Here is a 19,960-nt window from a genome sequence, read left to right as displayed (position 1 = left end):
CATCACGAACATTGCACAGAATGATTATCAGCATTTCATTAATCTATTTCATTGTCATTGTAGTTGTATATAAGTAGCTGTTATTTTTGAAGTTTACTGAACTTTTGCTCACACCCCCTAATACATATACTTGGATAAAAGGGAACATGAAGGGCTTTGCAAGAAAACCAAGAAATCTAAAGCTTATTCAAAATGCTCTTTAATTCAAACACCATGTGTGCCCAGCACAGCATTCTCCTCTGCAAATACCAGAAGTTCATGCCAATCATTCTTTGCTGACATAAGATGTCACTTCCCAGTAGGGCTGTAAAGAATGTTTGTACATTTTCTTGTCCAAAGCAGGAAAGGTTGACTCAACACATTGAGATGCAGTGTTGAAAAAGCGTGATAAACCACTGCACCACTGCAAGATTTTTATGCATGTCACATTTTTTGATGAACATTTTTTTAAAAAAGTGTCTTCTGCACAAAAGCCATGTTTTTCAATGAAAAACTGCATTTTGTACAAAACATGCTGCTTTATGTATAAAATGATGATATTTGCATGAACAAATATTTGGGGGAAAGTCCCATTTTTTTAATGATCAAAAATGTGTAAAAACTCTTGCAATTTCATCTAGCATAGAGCAAGGTTTTGGAAAGTTCCTCCCCTGATCATAAGTATGAAATAAAGATTTACTTCCCAGTAAATCATTTGTGCTTCAGCCATGGTTTTGTTTGTCATGATGAAAAAAGCCAACTTTTGCAATCATTGAGATTCCTACTGGAGGATCATGACAGATTTCAGAATTACAAATCCTGGTCATGCAACTTAGCAGGGCTCTTGTTTCAACCTGGGGGTGGTCTCAACCAATCCAAAAATACAGGCAAAAAAAATAAAATAATAATATACAGACTAGGGAGAGAAGTGGGGAAAATGGTAAAAGGCTGGAAAGCTCTCCAAATGCACCTGTTAATTGACTGGTGGAGCCAGTCAACAGTATGAATTTATGTGTGGATATTATCCCTTATCAGCTGGACTAGTTGACTTTAAGCCAATATAACACCATAAAGTCCAGTAGGATTGAGGGTAAAAATGAATGCTTGACTACGGCTACAAGAAGCATGCATGGCATTTAAATCAATTAATCCTACATGAATTATGCATTTACTCTGCCTATTAAGCAGCGTCCTTAGGGAGTCCTACCAGTCATGAGGGTATGTTGTATGGGCTGATCTGCTGCTGGATGAGGTAATGCAGAAGTAGCTGGGGAAGACTGTGTCCTGGTAATGCGCTGGCGTTTGTCTAATTGTGTCATGCCAACTGCAGCCATCTGAGCCCGGTACATTTGCAACTGCTGGATACGCTGGTGCTCCAGGATCTGCTATTGTCAGGAAAGAAGCACAGTGGATAGAAATGTGAGAAGGGATCAAACAGAACACTGAAAGCAATGTGTCACCAATTAAATTCATTGATCAGACTATTAACAAATGCAGGTAAGTATGGACAAAAGCCCCACCTAAGACCTACTCAATAAATCTGTCCAACAGATGTGTTCACACCAACCATGATTAGCTGTGTTGTTGTTAGCCCCAAGATATGTTCTACACCCCCACAAAGTCAATGTGTTAGAAATCTGACTGATTTGGGGAAATATAGGCGGGTTACAGACCGCCCGTTTGGGACGGTGTGCACTCACCCCTTTCCCCGAGGCCCCGATCCGCCGCTTTCCAGGCTGCGGGGAAGCTGCAAAAGGCCACTTCCCCGCGGCCTGGAAAGGGGTGTCCTTGGGGCCTTCAAGACCCAAGGACACCTGGCGACGGCGGGAAGGAGGAGAAAGGGGCCGCTTGGCCCCTTTCTCCTCTGTGTCGCTGGCACAGCCGTCTGAAGGCTGCGCCCAGCGATGCAAACCCAGAAGGAGCTCTGAAACGGAGCTCCTTCTGGGGTTGTGGAAAGGGTGCCCTAGGCATGGCCCCAATACGTCACAACCGCACTGCCTCGTTTGGAGGCGGCATGGACGTGACGTAGTAATGGCGGCGGCTGTGTGGAACGGACGCCACCATTTTCTATGCGCAGAGCACGTACTAGGGTTAGGGGAGTGCGGAAGCACCACCCCTTCCTAACCCTAGTACGCGCTCCACGCATACTTTAAGGCCCGTTTGTAACGGGCCATGGTTACCGCTAGAAAGAAAGAAAATTCATTAAGATCACAAAGGAAACAACATTTATCTGAACAGAATGTATCACCCAATAGGTCTTCAAAGAGATGATCAAATAAGCTGGACAGGAATGGGCTACAGTGATCCTCCAGATGTTTTTCGCCCACACCAGCTACCAGCTCTAGCCACCAAAACCAAGGGTTCTTAACCTTTCATCTTCCAGATGTTTGGGACTTCAGCTCACAGAATTTCTGAGCATTAACCATACTTGCTTGGCTCTGGGGGAGTTGAAATCCAAAACATGCATCCATACATTTAATATCTCACTTTTCTCCAAAGGTTGAGAATGACCAGATTACAGTCTGTTTGGAGAGTCACAGTTGATCACCCATGCACAAGGAATAGAACAGGCTGGATCCAAATGAGCAAGTCTGCTCTAAATCTGGACCCAAATGAATGTATCCAAATGAAAGTATCTTAACAAGAATTATGCATTTACTTTGCATTTAGCTAGGACAAACCATTTTAACATTCCAGCCCAATCCTTGGCTGTTAATGTTCAACTCCAGAGGTCCAGATGCTCCTTGGTATACATATGTTACAGTATGTTACAGTATTTTATTTTCATTTTTCAAAGAACAGTCCTCTATCTGACAAATTATTAGAAGAGAGTGGATATGATTTATGTGAATCCAATTATTATTATTATTATTATTATTATTATTATTATTATTATTATTTTCCCACCCTTCTCCCAAGGCTGGGACCCAGGGCAGCTGGCTGGGACCCAATCCAAGTTCAAGTCCATTTTAATGATACAAATGGAATGTAGCAGAAGACATGAAGCTGTCCAACAAGAATTAGCACCAAGTCAGCAGACACAGGGGGCACATATGTCACTTTATCACTGTCTTCCCAACTCTGGTGAGACATATTGTAGTTCTAATTAAATTCTAGTACTGATTTCTAAATTTGCATATCTATGTATCAATTAGGATGTACAAACAATGAAAATGTGTGTTCATGTTAGTCCTTTTTTGTGATGTGTTTCTTCTGGTTTTGGAAAGTGCAAATAAGTACTCTAGCTATCTTCCTATAATTGGGAGAAAGTATTTCTGCACTGAAAAGAAAACTGTACATGGAAACCATGTCATTAAGAGAATTGCTCTTTCGCATTGAAACAATGATCACTTGGATCACTTCCCACATATTCTAAGGAAGTTCCTCAATGTGCCAAGGGTGACATTTGTATACACTTAAGTTCTTGTTCTAATAATTGTCAAGTAATATGGATTTAATGAAACAACTTTTCTATATTAAAAGACGTTACATGGGAAAAGCTTGAGTTTTTTAGGCTAATAAAATAACATAATTTGACCTAATAAATTCTTCTGTTAGTAAATCATGCAGTCTCCTAGCTTGGTGTGAATACCATTACTGAAACATTGGCATTCTTATATATGCAGATGCTTATGTCTCAGTGACTGATCTACTTTTGGGATTTTCCAAACAATTAGGGCATTTGTAGAACTGGCAACTGAAACACAGATTGTGAGAAGTACATAATACAAAATGTTCTTCATAAGACCAGACAGCACCCCAGCTATGTGAATCTTGCCTTCACAAACATCTTATTCTTTCTTAGAAGCAGGGAGTAGAGGTAAGGTGCGAGGGGAGGGGGACTGTCAGTAACTGCAGTGGCAGCCAGGAACATAGTTTTAAACCAGGATAAATTATGTGCAGTAGAGCAGAGGGATGGCAAACCTCTCCCTTCATATATTTCTACAGTCCTCAGTTTTTTGGAGAGGGACCTTCATATACCATCCAGGAATGTACCTATGTTTGTAGGCCTGGGGTTGTACTCTACAAGGCAAAAAGCATGTTATTTCATCCCAGTGAAGTAGCATTAAAGAAAAGATCAGTTACAAAAACTGATGATAATATGAGTACTGGGTACACTAAATGATCAAATTCTTTTAAAGTTCTATCAGTTTTGTTCAACATTACCAGCCAAGACCTTTGATTTGGCAGGCCACTTGAGATATGGAAGAAGGTGAAATGGCCATGGCCAACCGACAAGTCTGGAAGTTCATTTCTCATTTGATCCCCACCAGCAGCCTCATTTGTCCAGTTACAGTTCAAGAACCTTTGCCCTGGTGGGCAGGTCCTTATTGATAGTGCCACCTCCTGCAGGGTTTCAGCCATTTGCAAAACTGCTGATGTTGCAGGAAGACATGTGGCTAGTAGAGGCAGTATTGTTTAGCCCATGGAAACACGTGGCATTCTAGATGTTGATGAATTATTATTTGTCCCCACAGGACAAGCTGTCTGAGGCTATTGAGAATTGGAATCTGGTAACATCAGAAGTGCTACAGGATCTCCTGGAGGACTTACTGAAGGGAAGACAATGCACAATACATTGACTCTACCATTTCTAACTCAGTCATATAGACTCTTTAACAGCAGAACTATGCACAACAGCAAAAAGAGGATATGACCAAGTGATAAAAACCCAGAACTCCCCCGTTCCATTGGAAATTCACTTACTTAAAAAGAGGCAATAAACATAATGCCATAGACCACATATATTAGAGAAAGATTCTACTGGACACACTGGCAGATAGTAAAGTTCTGCAAGATTACTTATTCTGGAGGTCCAGAGAGATAATGCTGTTCCATACCCCTTCTCCAGGTATGCAATGGCAGCCAGTGGCAGGTTATTATTTGGGTTGTGAAGGTGAAGCACCATCAAGATGTGCAGCTGTAGGAGAAATGTTGAACAAGAAGGTACTAGATGCCTCTTTGCATAAATGAACAAGAAATAACTTCTGCTAGTGTGACTGGGAGTTATACTAGTATTAACTGTTAAGAGGATTCTGGCTGTGTGTCTATGTGGATATGTGTATATGTGTGTGTGAGTGTGTATGAGAGAGAGGGGGGGGGGGAGAGAGAGAGCATGCCCTCAAGTTTCCTGTTGATTTATGGTGACCCAATGAATTTCACAGGGCTTTTACAGGAAAGGAATAGCAGTTACCATTGCCTTCCTCTAAAATATAGCCTACAATTTCTAGTGTTCCTTGGCAATCCCCCATCCAAGCACCAACCAGCCTTGACCCTTCTTAGCTTCCCAAATCAGATGGGATCTGGTGCTTTCAGGATATTTAGGTATTCTGACCACTGCCAACTGCAGAAAATGTGGAAACAAATGCAAACTTTTAGAAAAATACCACAAAATGTGATATTCATTCTAAATAGCTTAGGGAAACTGAAAACACAAATCTATGGATAGCATTAAAGTGAGACATGTGATAGAAGTGTCTTGGGCCCATTGACTGCCTGGAGTCTTAATGACATAATCAGGGTCTCATCTAAGAAATGAGGAAACTGCTCAGTTTCATTTTCTCTTAGTTTCTCATTTTCTAATTTTTCATTCGTGACCAACTAAGCAATTTTCCATTTTTAAATTTTGTCCATACCATTTAGTGAGAAGCTTTGCTTTAAAACGTCACCTGAAAATGGTATTTATTTATATTTGCCTTTCTTCTAATTCTCAGTGCTGAATATTTTTGTACTGTGTTGTACCACGCATATATTGCAAACAAAGTTCTTATTTCAATGCCTTTTGAATGTTATATTTTTACTCTGTATGAAGTTTCATTTTTGCTTTCCCCTGATTTTATGCAAAATTCAAGGAAAACATAGGTTCACATATTGGTTTCATGATATAAAATACAGCATATTCATACTAAAATGTATAGTGATCAAATTTGTTTCACTTCCCCAGTCTCCCGTTCCTAGTTGTTTATGCTGCACTGAACAAATATCAAAAGGCAGCTCAGCATGAACCTTGCTCTTCTTTCTGCCTTGCAGCCTTTCTTCAGACTGACATACTGCATCAAATAGCTCCATCTGCAGTCATAGCCTCAAATATTCCACTGGGCTATACACAACTATATAGTTGCCAAACTCCAGCTACACTGCTATCTGCCTCAGCAGAATTTGGATAGCTACTTCTGAGAAAAAAAGTAATTACTTCATTCATTACTGTGATCACCAAAACATCATTACTTACTGCGGTTACAGTAGTCCAGAAAGATAACTTGCTTATTTAATCATTACTAACAAGTTACTGTTATTAGCACACAACTGGAAAATACAGGAAAGTGCTCTCTAGCGCCCCCAGGTATCCAATTCAGATACTGTACTCTGATAATTTTGAGAAAATTGCAGAAGACATTACAAAGCTGCCCAGCTGCCACAGAAGATTGTCACTCATAGGGCCCTTCTATTCCTCCCTACTATCATCTCCCTGTATGAGTTCTGACTCACCCAGTAATGAGTAAGAAGCAGGCAACCAGTTTTCATTCCAGGGCAAAGTAGTGAATTATAGTCATGGTGTTTTAGGCAAAACAAAAAGTAACTGTTCTAGTAGATCACTGTAAAAATGAACTAGCTACTAAAGTCACCCATATTTCCTAACTCAGCAGTTACTAGAGCCCTGAAACAAGCTGGCCAAGACAAGCCAACCAGCTGACGGACTGTTCCCTTTATTGCTTTTTCAGTCTTGGTGGTTGATGCATCAGGGTCTGTAATTATTACTGACATCTCTTCTCATGACAAGTTTCCTAAGTTCCAAAGAGAGATTCTGCGTGTTTTAGCCCCCAAAAGTAACTTTTCCAAACTCTGGCAAAGCCTGGCAGTGAGACATTTTACAAAAGTGCATTCCAAATTTAAACAGCCCCAGCAGGACCTGAAAAGATACCTTGATGAAACATAATGTATTAGTAAGTCGAATTTCAAACTCAGTTAAAGTGATCTTGGAAGCTATAGAGGTACTTTAATGTGTTCACCATTTCAGGCAGTGGAATCTTTGGGGGCAGGTTTGTCTGTGTTTAATGTGAGATCATTCCTTGCCAGAGTGAGTTAATTTGGGGTTGGGCAGGGAGAAGTGGGGGTGTCTGTACTTGCTGACCTAGGTATAACTGAAGGATCAAAATGTGGAAAATAAAATTAGGGCTGCGTTAGCACATACTATATTACAGACTACACAGTAAAGTTGTACTTTCCAGCTTCTAGTGTCTCCAACGGATTTTGGACCAAGGAAAGCAGAATACATTTTGAAGTAATTGAAGCAGCTGAGATTGGTGGAATTAAATGATTGTACCAGAAAGCCCCAGTAAAAGTTAATGGATCCTCTGGCTTTAAACTAACTTGGGGGATGGGGTTGGATGGAGAGAAAGAAGATAAAATCCCAAGGGTGTTCAAAATAAGGGTTTCAATGGTCTAACACATTTCAAATTGATGGGAGAGGGGTACTTTAAAAGCATATCTCTGTTTTCTTTGTACCCAAGTGACACCACACAGAGGTTTGCCTTTTTAGTGACCCTGAAGAAGGATAGTGATGTGAAATGTATTGAGCCACTATCCTCATCATTTTTATGCATTGTTACTTTGTTTCTTTTGGGTTGTTGGGTTTTTTTAACCACAGCTTGGCTCCAGGCACTAAAATGTTAAGGAGTGACCAGCCGAAGCCATTTGACCAGACTAGCCATACTTGCCTGAAAGGTAGGAGGAGGGTGTGAAATATGTGTCTGTGTGTAGCATTCACTGTAATTATGTGCCCTTCATGGCATTGTAAAGTCCTATTGTCTGTCTGCCTGTTCCTAGGTCCTATTTAACTAGACACCTAATTGTCAACCAAACACCTACAGTTTAGGTGTACAGTTGAATAGGACACAGAAACAAGCATATATTCTAAACAAAACAAATTTCAATAATTTCATTACTTCCCAACTAAAGATGCCCCCATGCTTTTTCCTCATTCCATGTATGATAAGTAGTAAACAATAGTGCCACTGAAGCTAATTTGTTGTTAGTTGCCTTAGTTGCCTTTGATTTACAGAGACCCAATGGATGAGACACATCCAAAATGGCCTGTCCTCTACCACTCTGCACAGTTCCTCCAGGCTCATGAGCATAGCCTCCTTGAGTAAGTCTATTCATCTGAAATATAGTCTACCTCTTTTTCTCCTACCCTCTACCTTTCCAAGCATTTTTGTCTTTTCTAGTGAGTTCTTCCTTCTCAATGTTCTTAAATGGACACTGTACTTGTGTAAGAAAACCACAAGTGAACTTGCTGGCCAAGATCCTATATGGCACAGCATAACATAATAATTCTGCAGGCAGATCTATGCTACATGTTTCCACTCAACTCTCCCAGATTCTGTATTTAGCCACTGTGTCCTTTTCCTGGGACCAGCCATTCAGTGAGAAGTGAAGAAAAGTGGAGTGGGGTAGTGTAGAGGAAGCATCTGTAGCCAGATGCAGACCTGTGACACTATTTCCTGAGATCCACTAGGGTCCATTAGAGAGCTCCAGAGGAGATTCTGGTGAGCAGCTTAAATTGATGTAGAGGTTGGAAGAGAGTCTTAACCTTGGCAACAACCCAGTCCAAAACCATAATCAGCCATCAGGTGTACTTATGCCTATGTATGCCCCTAACAGCCAAAGGGTGATAAGCACACCTATAATTTATTGTAATGTGGTAGAAAGCCATGCTAGAGAAATCTCACAGCATGTGCATGAATGGAAATACATACATATGAGTGTATGGTGCATTAGTGAAGACCCATACATGTTTCTTGCACACTGTAGTCCATATCTGATTTTCCTACTTGGATATGACATTTAGAAATTGTCTCAGTTAATACAATGTGTAATGGAATTGAGTAAATCCAGCATAGTTTTGGCATAGTATAACAATGAAAAGGCAGTACCTACTAAGGCTATGCAGACATTTGTAGAGTGGGATTTATTTTGGCTGAAATAATATCACTATTTCATTGGGACTAACCACCATGAACTCAGTGCTGCTTACTTCTGTGTAGACATGGTCAGGATGGTGCTGTTGATCTGCATTTAAGCCAGAATATATATTTCACCAACTTTTTTTAAAAAAATATCTTTACAGAGAGAGGGAGTATTATGCTTTTGCAGAACTGAAATGTGGTCTTGGACTAGAACTGTTTTCCTAGAACTACTTTTAAAGAAATTATTCTGAATAGGACTTTTGCAGAAGACTTTCCTAATGTATCATGCCAAAATTATAATGGATTTTTAAAAGATAGTTTTAACTATACAGGGTAAGAGTACCTCAACTTTCAATCCCAGATCACACAAAATGTTAATTCTAATTGTTCTATTTAACTGGCCTTGGTTTGTGACAAGCTTGGTATTACACAGATTTCCTACCTGCCATCCTCACTTTTACCAACTGAAATTATACAGACGACTCTTCTTGAAGCTCACCTCTTTATTCCTAATTATCTTGGCCCTGTGTTAACTCAGGAAAATATTACAGTTGTCCTCATGAGTTTTCATTTGGGACAAGTGACAAACTAAATTATCCAGTGTTTGAAAATGTAAAACGAAAACCTCAGAAACTGCAAATCCTTGTATGCTGAAAGGCAGTCTTCTGTATTTGCTACTAACAGTTGTTTTCATTTTAATTGGCACTGAACCATAAATCATTTTTGGATTTTCCTATTTTGTCTCTAGGATTTGCCTACATAATAAATTCATGAAATTTTCTTTTTACTAAATAACTTCAAACATTTTGAACTAAGAGACTTGTTATACTAAGAATTTAAATATGGCATTCGCTTTCATGTACTCTGTCACATGTTTGGAGCATGGAATTTTACTCTTAAATAAAAGGTATTTATGTCATCAGCATAAATAGGTATGTGTGTGTGGGGGGGGGAGCAAATTGTAAATGGTCAAGTGGAATTGCCATGAAATGCAACACAGCTGTAACATTTCAATGCAGATCTCAAATACATATAAAGCCACAATAAGGACAGTGATCCATTCACAACAGTAGCCATGGGTCTTTCTCATCTGACTCTTTTTAGCCATGTGGAGGAGAAAGAAACTCACAATATCAGTTAGGTGTGAAACTGATGGAATTAAATTTGTTTTAAAAATTGTTAGCCAGGGTGGTGTAGAGGTTAGACTAGGGCTTTGGGAGACCGTGTTTTGAAACCCTGCTCAGTCATGGTCTTTAAAAGTGGCACAAATCTCTGTAATTCTTGCTTTTCTCTGTGTGTGTGTGTGTGTGCGCGCGCGCGCACGCACACACGCACACACACACACATGCCTTCCCAGCTCTATCCTCTGTGAGAACTTGGCCAAAAATTGAATGCAATATGCCTTGCATAGTGAGCTTTTAGAGTCCCACACTGGGCTCTTCTAGTGCTGGTTTATATGACTGGCCATGTGGTGTAGTTGACTAGGGCTCTAGGAAGCCAGGGTTCAGATCCCTGATCATTGATGGAAATCCACTGAGTGATCTTTGGTAAGTCTACAACCTATCAATTTCAAAGGAAGCTGATGGCAAACCTCTTCTGAATGAATCTGGCCCTATAATAGGGTAATCATAATTTGGAGTCAACATGAAGGAACATAACAAGACACCCTCCAACTGCCCAGTTTGGCAAGGGCAGTCCCCATTTGTCAGATAAAGTTCCTATTTATCCTCTTCCATGAGACTTTTTCATTTGCTTTTAAAATGTCCCTGTTTCTCTCTTCTCCTCCCACTTTCCTCCTTTGGCTTCAGCTTACTACCGAAAACTGAGTTCAAAGTGCAAAAATAGCCTGCATCTCAGCAGGAAGAAGCGCAAAGGAATGGAAGGAATTTTGCCTTTCCCAGTACGCTTAGGTAAAAGTAAAGTGCTGCAGTCTCTTCCAGCTTGTGTGCTCCTCCTCAATAATAGCTTTTGTCATGGTGACCATATTCTGTTATTGCTTGGCCACAGGCATCCCTGTTTTTATTTGTGAAATGTTAGAGGGTATGTAACAATAAAACAATAAAATGAAATGTACTTCAACAATTCCACCTGACACCCTTCATTAAACTTTATGGCATAAATCCAGTTCTCAGCCCTCAAAAAAGTAGGTCCAGGGAAACTGGATAAGCCAACGCTTACAGCATACTTAGTGATTCATTAAATCTAGTAGAGATGGGGAAAAGAGAGAGAGCCTTCTCAGAGGATGCTCCCAGGCTCTGGAATTATCTCCCTACAGAGGCCAGGCTGGCCCCATCCTTGCTCTCATTTCAGCAGCAGTCAAATACATTCTTATGCCATCAGGCTTTTTCAAACTGACAAAAGTTGGGCTTCAAATGCAGTATAATTCAGATTTTATGGTTTGTATGGAGTCTTTAACAGATTTTACATTTTAGTGCATAACTGCTTTAGCTTTTAAAATTGTTCAATTGTTTTTTAAATTTTATATGTATACATTTTAATGTCTTTGTACTGTTTTTAAATTTAAATTTTAAAGATGAGATATAAGTAAATATAATAATAATCATCATCTACACTGGAACTAGGAATTTGGTTTATGCCTATGTATTGGTTTGAGAAGCTGGAGCATGTCCAGAGGAGGATGAACAAAATGGTGAAGGGTCTGGAAATCATGCCTTATGAGGAAAGACTTAGGTAGCTGTGTATGTTAAGCCTGGAGAAGAGATGGTTAAGAGTTTATATGATTGCCGTTTAATTATTTGAAGAAATGTTATATTGAGAAAGGAGCAAGCTTGTTTTCTGCTGCTCCAGAAAACAGGACCCAAAGCAACAGATTCAAACTAGAGGAAAAGAGATTCCACCTCAACATTAGGAGGAACTTCTAAGAGAATGTACAAGCTGTTCAACAGTGGAACACACTCCCTCCTTCTTTGGAGGTCTTTAAACAGAGGCTGCCAGGGCTGTTTTAAACATCTGTCAGGGTGCTTTGATTGTGAGTTGGTTGGACTGGATGGCCCTTGAGATCTCTTCCAGTTCTATGATTCTGTGATTCTATGAGTGTTGGACTAAGACTTTGTAGACCAGGGTTTGATTCCCCCGCTTGGCCATGAAACCTATTGGGGTGGCTCTGGGCAAGCTACATGTGCTCAGCCTCAGGGCAAACCTCCTCTAAACAAATCTTGCTAAAAAAACTCCATGATAGATTCGCCTTAGGGTCACCATAAGTCAGAAACGACTTGGAGGCACACAACAACAGTCCTCCCTTTTAAAAAAATACCAAACAGACAGGAACACATACACAAGCCAACAGCAGGAACAAAAAAGGGGGAAACCCCAGTGAATAGACACAAAAACATCCATTAGTCAGCCAACATAGACTGATTGAAGAATCAGTGACTAGTATCTACATGAAGGTACCAGGTGTGCTACAATTGAGAAGTTCTATCCATCGTAATCACTTCCTTCACTTGTTAAACCTCCCCTGCTTTCCCAAGAATTATGAACAGTCTCATCTCGGTGAAGCAAGGAAGACAGCAGACAAGAAAGAGTTCTCCAGCATTTGGAAGTGGCCAAGAAAAGGATGCAATGGATTTATTAGACTTTTCTTTCGGATTTGATTCCTTCTTTCCCCAACTTGACACATGTAAGGATCTTAAGATCATGAATAACCCTGATTTTGGGGGAGGGGACTATTTAGAAGAAATGGTTGATTAGCTACTTTGAAATCTCCACTTGTTCCTTTGAGACTGAAGCTTGGTTGACCTTACAGCTAATTATGCAGCTCTATATGTCTTTGAGAATCGCCAGTATTCCTGATTGCAGTCCCTGGGCCTTTGCCTACTCAAATTAAGGGAAGTAAGGGAGATCAGGCACATTGCCCAAGGGCCTGTTTCCCATGTGGCTGATCAAGGCACACATATTTCAAAAATTTCCCATGAGTGAATAGTGCAGATTCACTGGTACTGATTATCCATGTTATTTGTCGGCTGTAGAGTTGAATCAGGGAAAATCTTCAAGAAGTGCTCAAAAGTCTTTGGCAGTTGAGAAAAAAGTTGTGATTCTTTATGATATTCCCCTTCTTGGACATGCTTACCATTATGGAAATCAATTATACATATCTCACCCGCTTGTTTAGCTGTTATTCCTCAATGAAAACTTGTTTGGTTAGGAATGTTGGCAAATTCCTTCAGTTCTTTTGATTTTTGGCTTATAAAGAGATGTATGAACAAAATAAATAAATAAAAGAAATACTTGCATGTGTCATCAATCGTCCTTTAAGAGAGCTACTGACAATCTGCACCATGTTCAGAGAGAGGCAGCCAAGATGATGAAAAAACTGGAGGCCAGGTCCAATAAGGAAAAATTAATGGAGCTGGATATGTTTAGTTGAGAAGAACTGATTAAGAAGTGATATGATAATTTCTGTTACTTACTTGAAGTTTTGCTTTATAAATAATAAAGCAAATTTCTTTTCTGCAGCTCCAATGGGAGGAGTCCAATGCCTTAAATTTTGAGAACATAAATTTGAACTACATATGAGGAAGAATTTCCTGATCATTGGTATGAGCTGTCAAACAGTAGACTTACATTAGCACATGATGGGACCTGCTTCATTAGAAGTGTTTGGTCAAATGTTGGATGCCCACCTCTCAGGGATATTGTAAAGGTGGATTGCTTGCATCTGCAAGGGGTTGGACTAAATGGCCTCACAGTTCTCTTAAAGTTCTTAATATTCCATGATTATACCAGAAAACTGCATTAACGGAATGATTTGAATTGCATGACATATTAGAGAAGGAATGATCAAGTGTTCAACACAGAGAACAGAACGGGGAGCATTGAAATGTGAGGGCAAAAGAAATCAGAGTCTAAGTGCAGTGAATATAGCATGTCCCAGTAAGTATTTCCCCTGCAGTGAGCCTTTGCAACATATATGGTCAGGCTATAGACAGTGGTCTGACAGAAGCTGGGGACCAGGCATGTTCAAAGAGATAGGAGTCAACTGATGAAGCCAAAGGTCAGGACTGAACTAAAAGTCAGGACTGGATGAGAGACTAAGAGTCAGGACCAAGGGACAAAACAGAAATCATGGTAGAAGAACAACCACGTGTACAGTGAAGCTCAAGAAGACAATATTGTTACTGGAAACAGGAAGGTTTCATGCATTTTTTCTTGTTCAAGAGAATCCTATGGTTAGCCTGAATAGGCAGAGTCCCTCCTTGGCCTGAAGTTAACTTACTTCATACAATCTTCGACACACCCAATCTTGTCTAACATCAAATGCTCAGCAGAATCATTACAGGTTATTAGCTGGATGGAGAGTACTAGCACAGGATCTCCAGGTAGTAATAGGAAAGAATCCTTCCTGAAATCCTGGTAAGTCATTCCTCTGAAGCTGAATTGAGAATACTGAGCTATATGGACCCACAGATTCAGTATAAGGCAACTTCCAAAGTTCCACTGCCTAAGAGGGAGATGATGTAATATGCAATTCAGTGGCTCATGCAAACAGATATCAAAACCATCTGTTCAAGACTTTGTGGTTCCTGATTGAAAGTTTGCTGTGTTGATAAGTCCAAAAGCTGATCATGGAACACTAATTTCAAACGTGATTGAAGGAATCTTACCTTTTAAGAAAAGTAACACATTAGTCTTTACTTGCATGCTGTGGCACAGAAGTAATGATGTTGCCCTTATTGTATTGTAACATAAATGGCAAGAGAGACTCATGGCTAGAAAGCTGAAGTTCAGGCCTCATCCTGGAGGGCCCCGGCTCAGACAATGAGGCATCTGTTACTATCCCTGCAGGTAACACGATCCATGCAAATTCCTTTCTTTTAATAACCTCCTTCCAAGTCTGACAAGAAATGTTGGTAGTCTGGAAATCCACCACTCATGAGGAGCTGATGGAGTGATCATCATCTTCTTCAAGTTGCTTCTCTAGAGAAGACGAGGGAAAGCTAAAACAACCAGCAGGGGCTTGACTGCATACAGTTTCTCCTGCCCTTCAACTCTGAGTACTGAAAGGGAGAAAGCAACCTCAATGGCCTCTGACCCCAGCAATGACAGAAGCAGGTGGTCTCTGCTCCCCTAATAGAGACTTTGCTGTGGAGAAGGCTGGAAAGATGGAGGAAATCCAGAGGCTGGGGGAGTTTCTGATTGTTTTCATGCTTGTTTGTTTTTAGGGGGAAGGAACTATGTTCTTGAATGTATTCTTTTCATTTGTTTGCATCTAAAGTTGAGACCACAGTTTGAAACCTGGGAAAGAAAATGGGGAGAAGTAGAGTTCAGCTGTGTAATTTTCCTTCTTGGTTTCTCTTTCAATGCTCCTTCCTAATCTTTGCTTTTCTTGCCTACCCTGCCAGCTGGCAAGAGCTCTGGCTTATTTATTTATTTCTTCTTTTTCATATCTGCCTTTCAAGACCACACAGGAATGGGGTAATGTGACATAAAGGTGACACAAAGCAGAGTACACTGCCTCTTCCATGATTTTAAAAAAGAGCCACATAACATAAGGCATGGACATAACAGCAGAAGCAGCAAAGGAGGCAGGAAAAAAGGAACCCTTACTCACTCTGAGAACATGGCAGAGATACCCAACTATTGGTGGGGGTGTTGAACTTTAAAGGATCTTGTCTATGGTGCTGAATCTATTGGGGAATTTGAGTTCAGCAACTTGGATAGCTCCTTCCAAGTTTGGATTGAAATGTAGTGGATTTATTGACCTACTGGCATGGAAGCCATTGTTTCAAGTCCTTACAGCCTGCTTATTATGCTTCTTTGTCCCTCCTACCAACCATCTCTCCCATCTGCCTATGTGCAAGGAATTCAGAGGTGCATGATACATTGCTTTAAAGAAGGAAGTCCAAATATCTCTATCTCCTGAATGAGAGAGTCTTAGCTTAATCCCCTGGTTACACTTTCTCTGCTGTACAGAAAGACCAGCAACTCACTTTCCAGTATGTTATCTTCTCATCTCGATTGCTCTTCTCAATTGCTTCTGGTTGGATCCCACAAACCTCCAAACACAGGCAATGAATGTGCAGACAGGGAAATAAAAAAAAAACATCCAACAGTGATTTTAGCCTCATTTTTCCCCTTGTGGTAATGGGGTTGCAGCCTAGGCTGGATCTCAAAGCCCAAAAGTCATGGGGCTAGTTGTCATGCCCTCCCAAAAAAGATTGGATTCTACCTACTCGATCCTTATGAAAATAGGTTGTTCCCCAATAGCAAGTATTACAAAGCTTTCAGCAGATGGTCAAGTCTGTGTTCTTCTGCATAGTATATGCTCCTTAAAACCAGTTTTTGTGTTGATTTTTGGGATTATTTTAATCCTAAAATTATTTTTCCCCAATGCCTGTTCAATGTTCTAAAACTGATTAAAAAAAAAAATTTTTTTAACTGTTTTAAAAGAATGATTTTATCTGTCACGCTTCAACAGCCTTAAAACCTGTTTTAAGTAGACTATGAGTTGTGGGTTGTGAGGCAATAAACAAGTATTTTTTTAATGAACAATTAAAAATATTTCCTCTGATCTTGGAAGTGACATAACAAAAGAGAGATTCAGAGCTAGTAAAAGTTCTCTTTTGGCCTCCTGTCACAAAATTCTTTGGTCAACAGCTAGTCATGTTGACTTGGGGATTCTGGGAGTTGCAGTCCAAAAAATAACATTTCCATCCTCTTTGTTTATTGCAGCATCTTCAAAAATGCTTGTGTGACAGAACTATCTTTCTCATCTACTTTAGGTGATAAAGGAAGAGTTTCATATACACACAGTGCTTTATATAGTATAAGATGGAGAGCATCTGAAAGGCATCTGTCTAAAAAAGTATAACCTTGACAAACACGCACACACACAATAATAATAATGATACAAACCTATATAATGCCTGTTTTTGTCAGACCTGGAAATCCTCTTTTAACTTTGTATGGCTCTGAAGGTTTTCCTAATACACAGTCTTGCATTTAAAAAAAATTGTCTTCCCCCGACTCATTTGGTTCACTCTCTTGTATTCAAAGTTTTCCTATACAATTTTTATGTTAAAATTTCATCAGAGAAGCTGCTCTGTCCCTGCCTGACAGTTTGAGCACTGTATTTTGTGGCAAAGCTTGGAGGAGGCCTCCCCTAAGCCTTAAGCCAAGGTTCCCTTGCTGTTCACATAGAGAATCTTTTCACTGAACTACAGTATCTCAGTCCTATGATGCAAACTGTCTCAGCTGGCAATGTACAAGGCGGCGTGGAAGAATATTTATTCTTTTTTGGGAAGGGACACAGAAAGGCACTCTATATCCCAGCATCATTCCAAACACTGAGAGGGCTAAAGAATTCCTTAAGTAAGCAGAGTGGCACAGCATCGTCCATCTATCTACTGACCACAAGAACCTTTTTTTTTTCTGGCAAAAGCAACTTCCATCAAGCAGGCCACTACAGGGCACTAGCCGCAAGGCAACAAAAACCCTCCTTGGAATAATTCTTTGCAGATGCCAGGAACCGGAAGTTTCAAAAAAGAGGAAAATGAAAGCCATTCACTCTTCCAATGACACAGACCTTTGATACCCGCCTAGTCATTTGGGCAGAGAGCGGCAAGGTCAGGAAGGCACATAAAGATTGGTGATTAGAGAAATACTATATCGGCAAAGTGTGGCGAGCTATTAAAAGAAAATGTAGCTTTTATGATTGTGTGGCTAAAGCTTCCCAGAAGCTATTTGTATTAGATATTGAGTTAAGCATAACTTATTTAGCTCTGGAATTCCAGAAAACATTTTGATGTGAGCTACTGCAGGAAAGTAAACACAAAGAGAAGGAGGAAACAAGACTGATCCCAAACAGATAAAAAAAAAAAAGAGTGTAATTTAATTTTCTGAAGCCGTGCATTTTTAAGAGTATTGAGACAAAGGAATTTTAAAAAGATACTTTAAACATGGGGGATTGGGGTGGAGACTTCTAGTTACTTTAACAGTTTCAAAAGCCATTTAAAAAAGCCTGTCTACAGCAACATTTGGTGCATCAATGAATATAGTGTGTGTGTGTGTGTGTGTGTGTGTGAGAGAGAGAGAGAGAGAGAGAGAGAGAGAGCATGTGCGCAAAAACGTGTCTGCATGCACACAAAATCTCAACAAGATATGTCTGTATTTCTGTGTATTCAAACACCTGTTTAATTGAACAATGAGTTAATTATTGAATGCTTTAATTTTGGAAGTGTGACTTAAAAACACTGGCAGAAATAAGTTAAACAATGACATTTTGGCAGTTAGCAGTTGAAGGATTCATGTTCATCCCTACAGTTCTTTGGAATTGCCATAGAATACATAAATGCTACAAAAGCATTTTGTATTCTAAGAATGTGTTCTTAAGATCATGACCTGTACCTAATGGTTTAATATTAAAATATTTATCATCATCAACTCTTTTGTCTTTAATGTGATTCCAGCGTTCTTTAACTCAAAACTCTACTCAAGTGGCATCAGGTTTAGAATCAGATATTGAAACAGAACCTTGCCTTTAAGTATAAGATAGCAGCCAGGACATTCCTTAAAGTAGTATTCCCAGTAGATTGACTGTTATAGTCATTACTAAAGACTTTGAGTATGGACAACGAGGGATCTGCTGCAGTCACCTGCAACTCTTGGGATGTTTCTCTTCTTGCTCCAGAAGTGGGAGACTTCACATGCACCAGTGGCAAGTTGGTAGCACTCTTGGAGGAGAAAGTGCAACAGCTGGAGTCCCGAGTAGCTACACTTCAGCATATTAGGAACAAGAGGATCCCTGGACACAATAGAACTAACGATCTTGGATGAGTACCACGCAGAGGAAGATGCTAGGGGGAAGAGGTCACTTGCCATACACAGGAGGCAGACAGCTGGAGGAATGTCACAAAGAGAAGTAAGCCAAGAAGGGATTGTTCTGGGAGCTTTGCAGCTGAGAATCGATTCAAAGCTTTCCCTTATCAGGAGGATGAAGAAGAGCAGCATGGACGACTTCAGGGACAGAGCAGGGGAGCCTGAGAGTCCCACCGAGGGAACAGTCGCTGCTAAGCCTTGGAGGAGGCGTGTGGTCGTAGTGGGGACTCCTTGCTGAGGGGTACAGAAGCAGTGATTTGTAGGCCTGACAAATGTCTCAAGAGGTGTGTTGTCTTCCAGATGCAAAGATCGTGATGTGACAGAGAGCTGGCAAGACTGGTCAAGCCTACTGACAAATACCCCTTCCTTTGGTCCACGTGGGAACTAATGATACTGCAAGACACAGCCTCAGAAAATCAAAGGGATTACAGGCGCTTGGTAGGAAGCTGAAGTAAGGATGTACGTTTGTCATCTCGTCTCTTCTGCCAGTTGAAGGGCATGGTCCAGGAAGGGAGGGAAATAGCGGATGTGAACAACTGGCTTCACAGATGGTGGCCGCCGAGAGGATTTGGATTCTTCGATCAAGGGCTGCGTTCCCGAGGAGGGACTTCTTGCAACAGACGGGTTGCATCTCACACCAGTTGGAAGAAATTTTTTGCCAACAGTCTCAAGAACTTGATCAGGAGGGCTTTAAACTGAGTTCCGGGGGAAGGGAGACAATATTAAGGAAGGCGGAAGGGATGGCACAAATAGTCAAACTGACTAGAGGAAACAAGAAAAAAAGTGCAAGGACCCCACAGTGGGAGGCAAAAAAACTTGCACAGGCAGCAGTAAAAGGGAACCATGGTCTGCGATGTCTCTACACTAATGCACAGAGCATGGGAATAACGAAGATGAACTCGAACTCCTAGTACACAAAGCAAATATGATATAATAGGCATCACTGAACCTGGTGGGATGAGTCTCATGATTGGAATGTAGAAATGAGGGGTATAACCTTTTTAAGAGAAAAAGCCAAACAAGAAAGGAGGAGGAATAGCACTACAGTGGTACCCGGGATACGAAATCACCGCGTTACGAAATTTCTGGGATACGAAAAAATCCATGGAAAAAACTGTTTCGGGTTACGTTTTTTTTTTTTCCGGCTTACGAAAAAATTTTTGGTGCTTTTCGGC

General features: G+C 40.4%; 1 protein-coding gene across 1 annotated transcript in view; it reads right to left on the bottom strand.

Moving 5' to 3' along the window:
- Window positions 1-19,960, bottom strand: part of HDAC9 (histone deacetylase 9) — a 553,634-nt gene that overhangs the window by 189,656 nt on the left and 344,018 nt on the right. Inside the window, exon 13 of the mRNA XM_042472073.1 lies at window positions 1,187-1,364. Within this exon, the coding sequence (XP_042328007.1) occupies window positions 1,187-1,364 (178 nt within the window). The remainder of the gene's footprint in view (window positions 1-1,186; window positions 1,365-19,960) is intronic.

This window comes from Sceloporus undulatus, chromosome 6, assembly GCF_019175285.1.
Source record: "Sceloporus undulatus isolate JIND9_A2432 ecotype Alabama chromosome 6, SceUnd_v1.1, whole genome shotgun sequence".
Taxonomy (NCBI): Eukaryota; Metazoa; Chordata; class Lepidosauria; order Squamata; family Phrynosomatidae; genus Sceloporus; species Sceloporus undulatus.
Note: the sequence above shows the minus strand (reverse complement) of the source record. Positions and strands in the feature narration are given on the sequence as shown.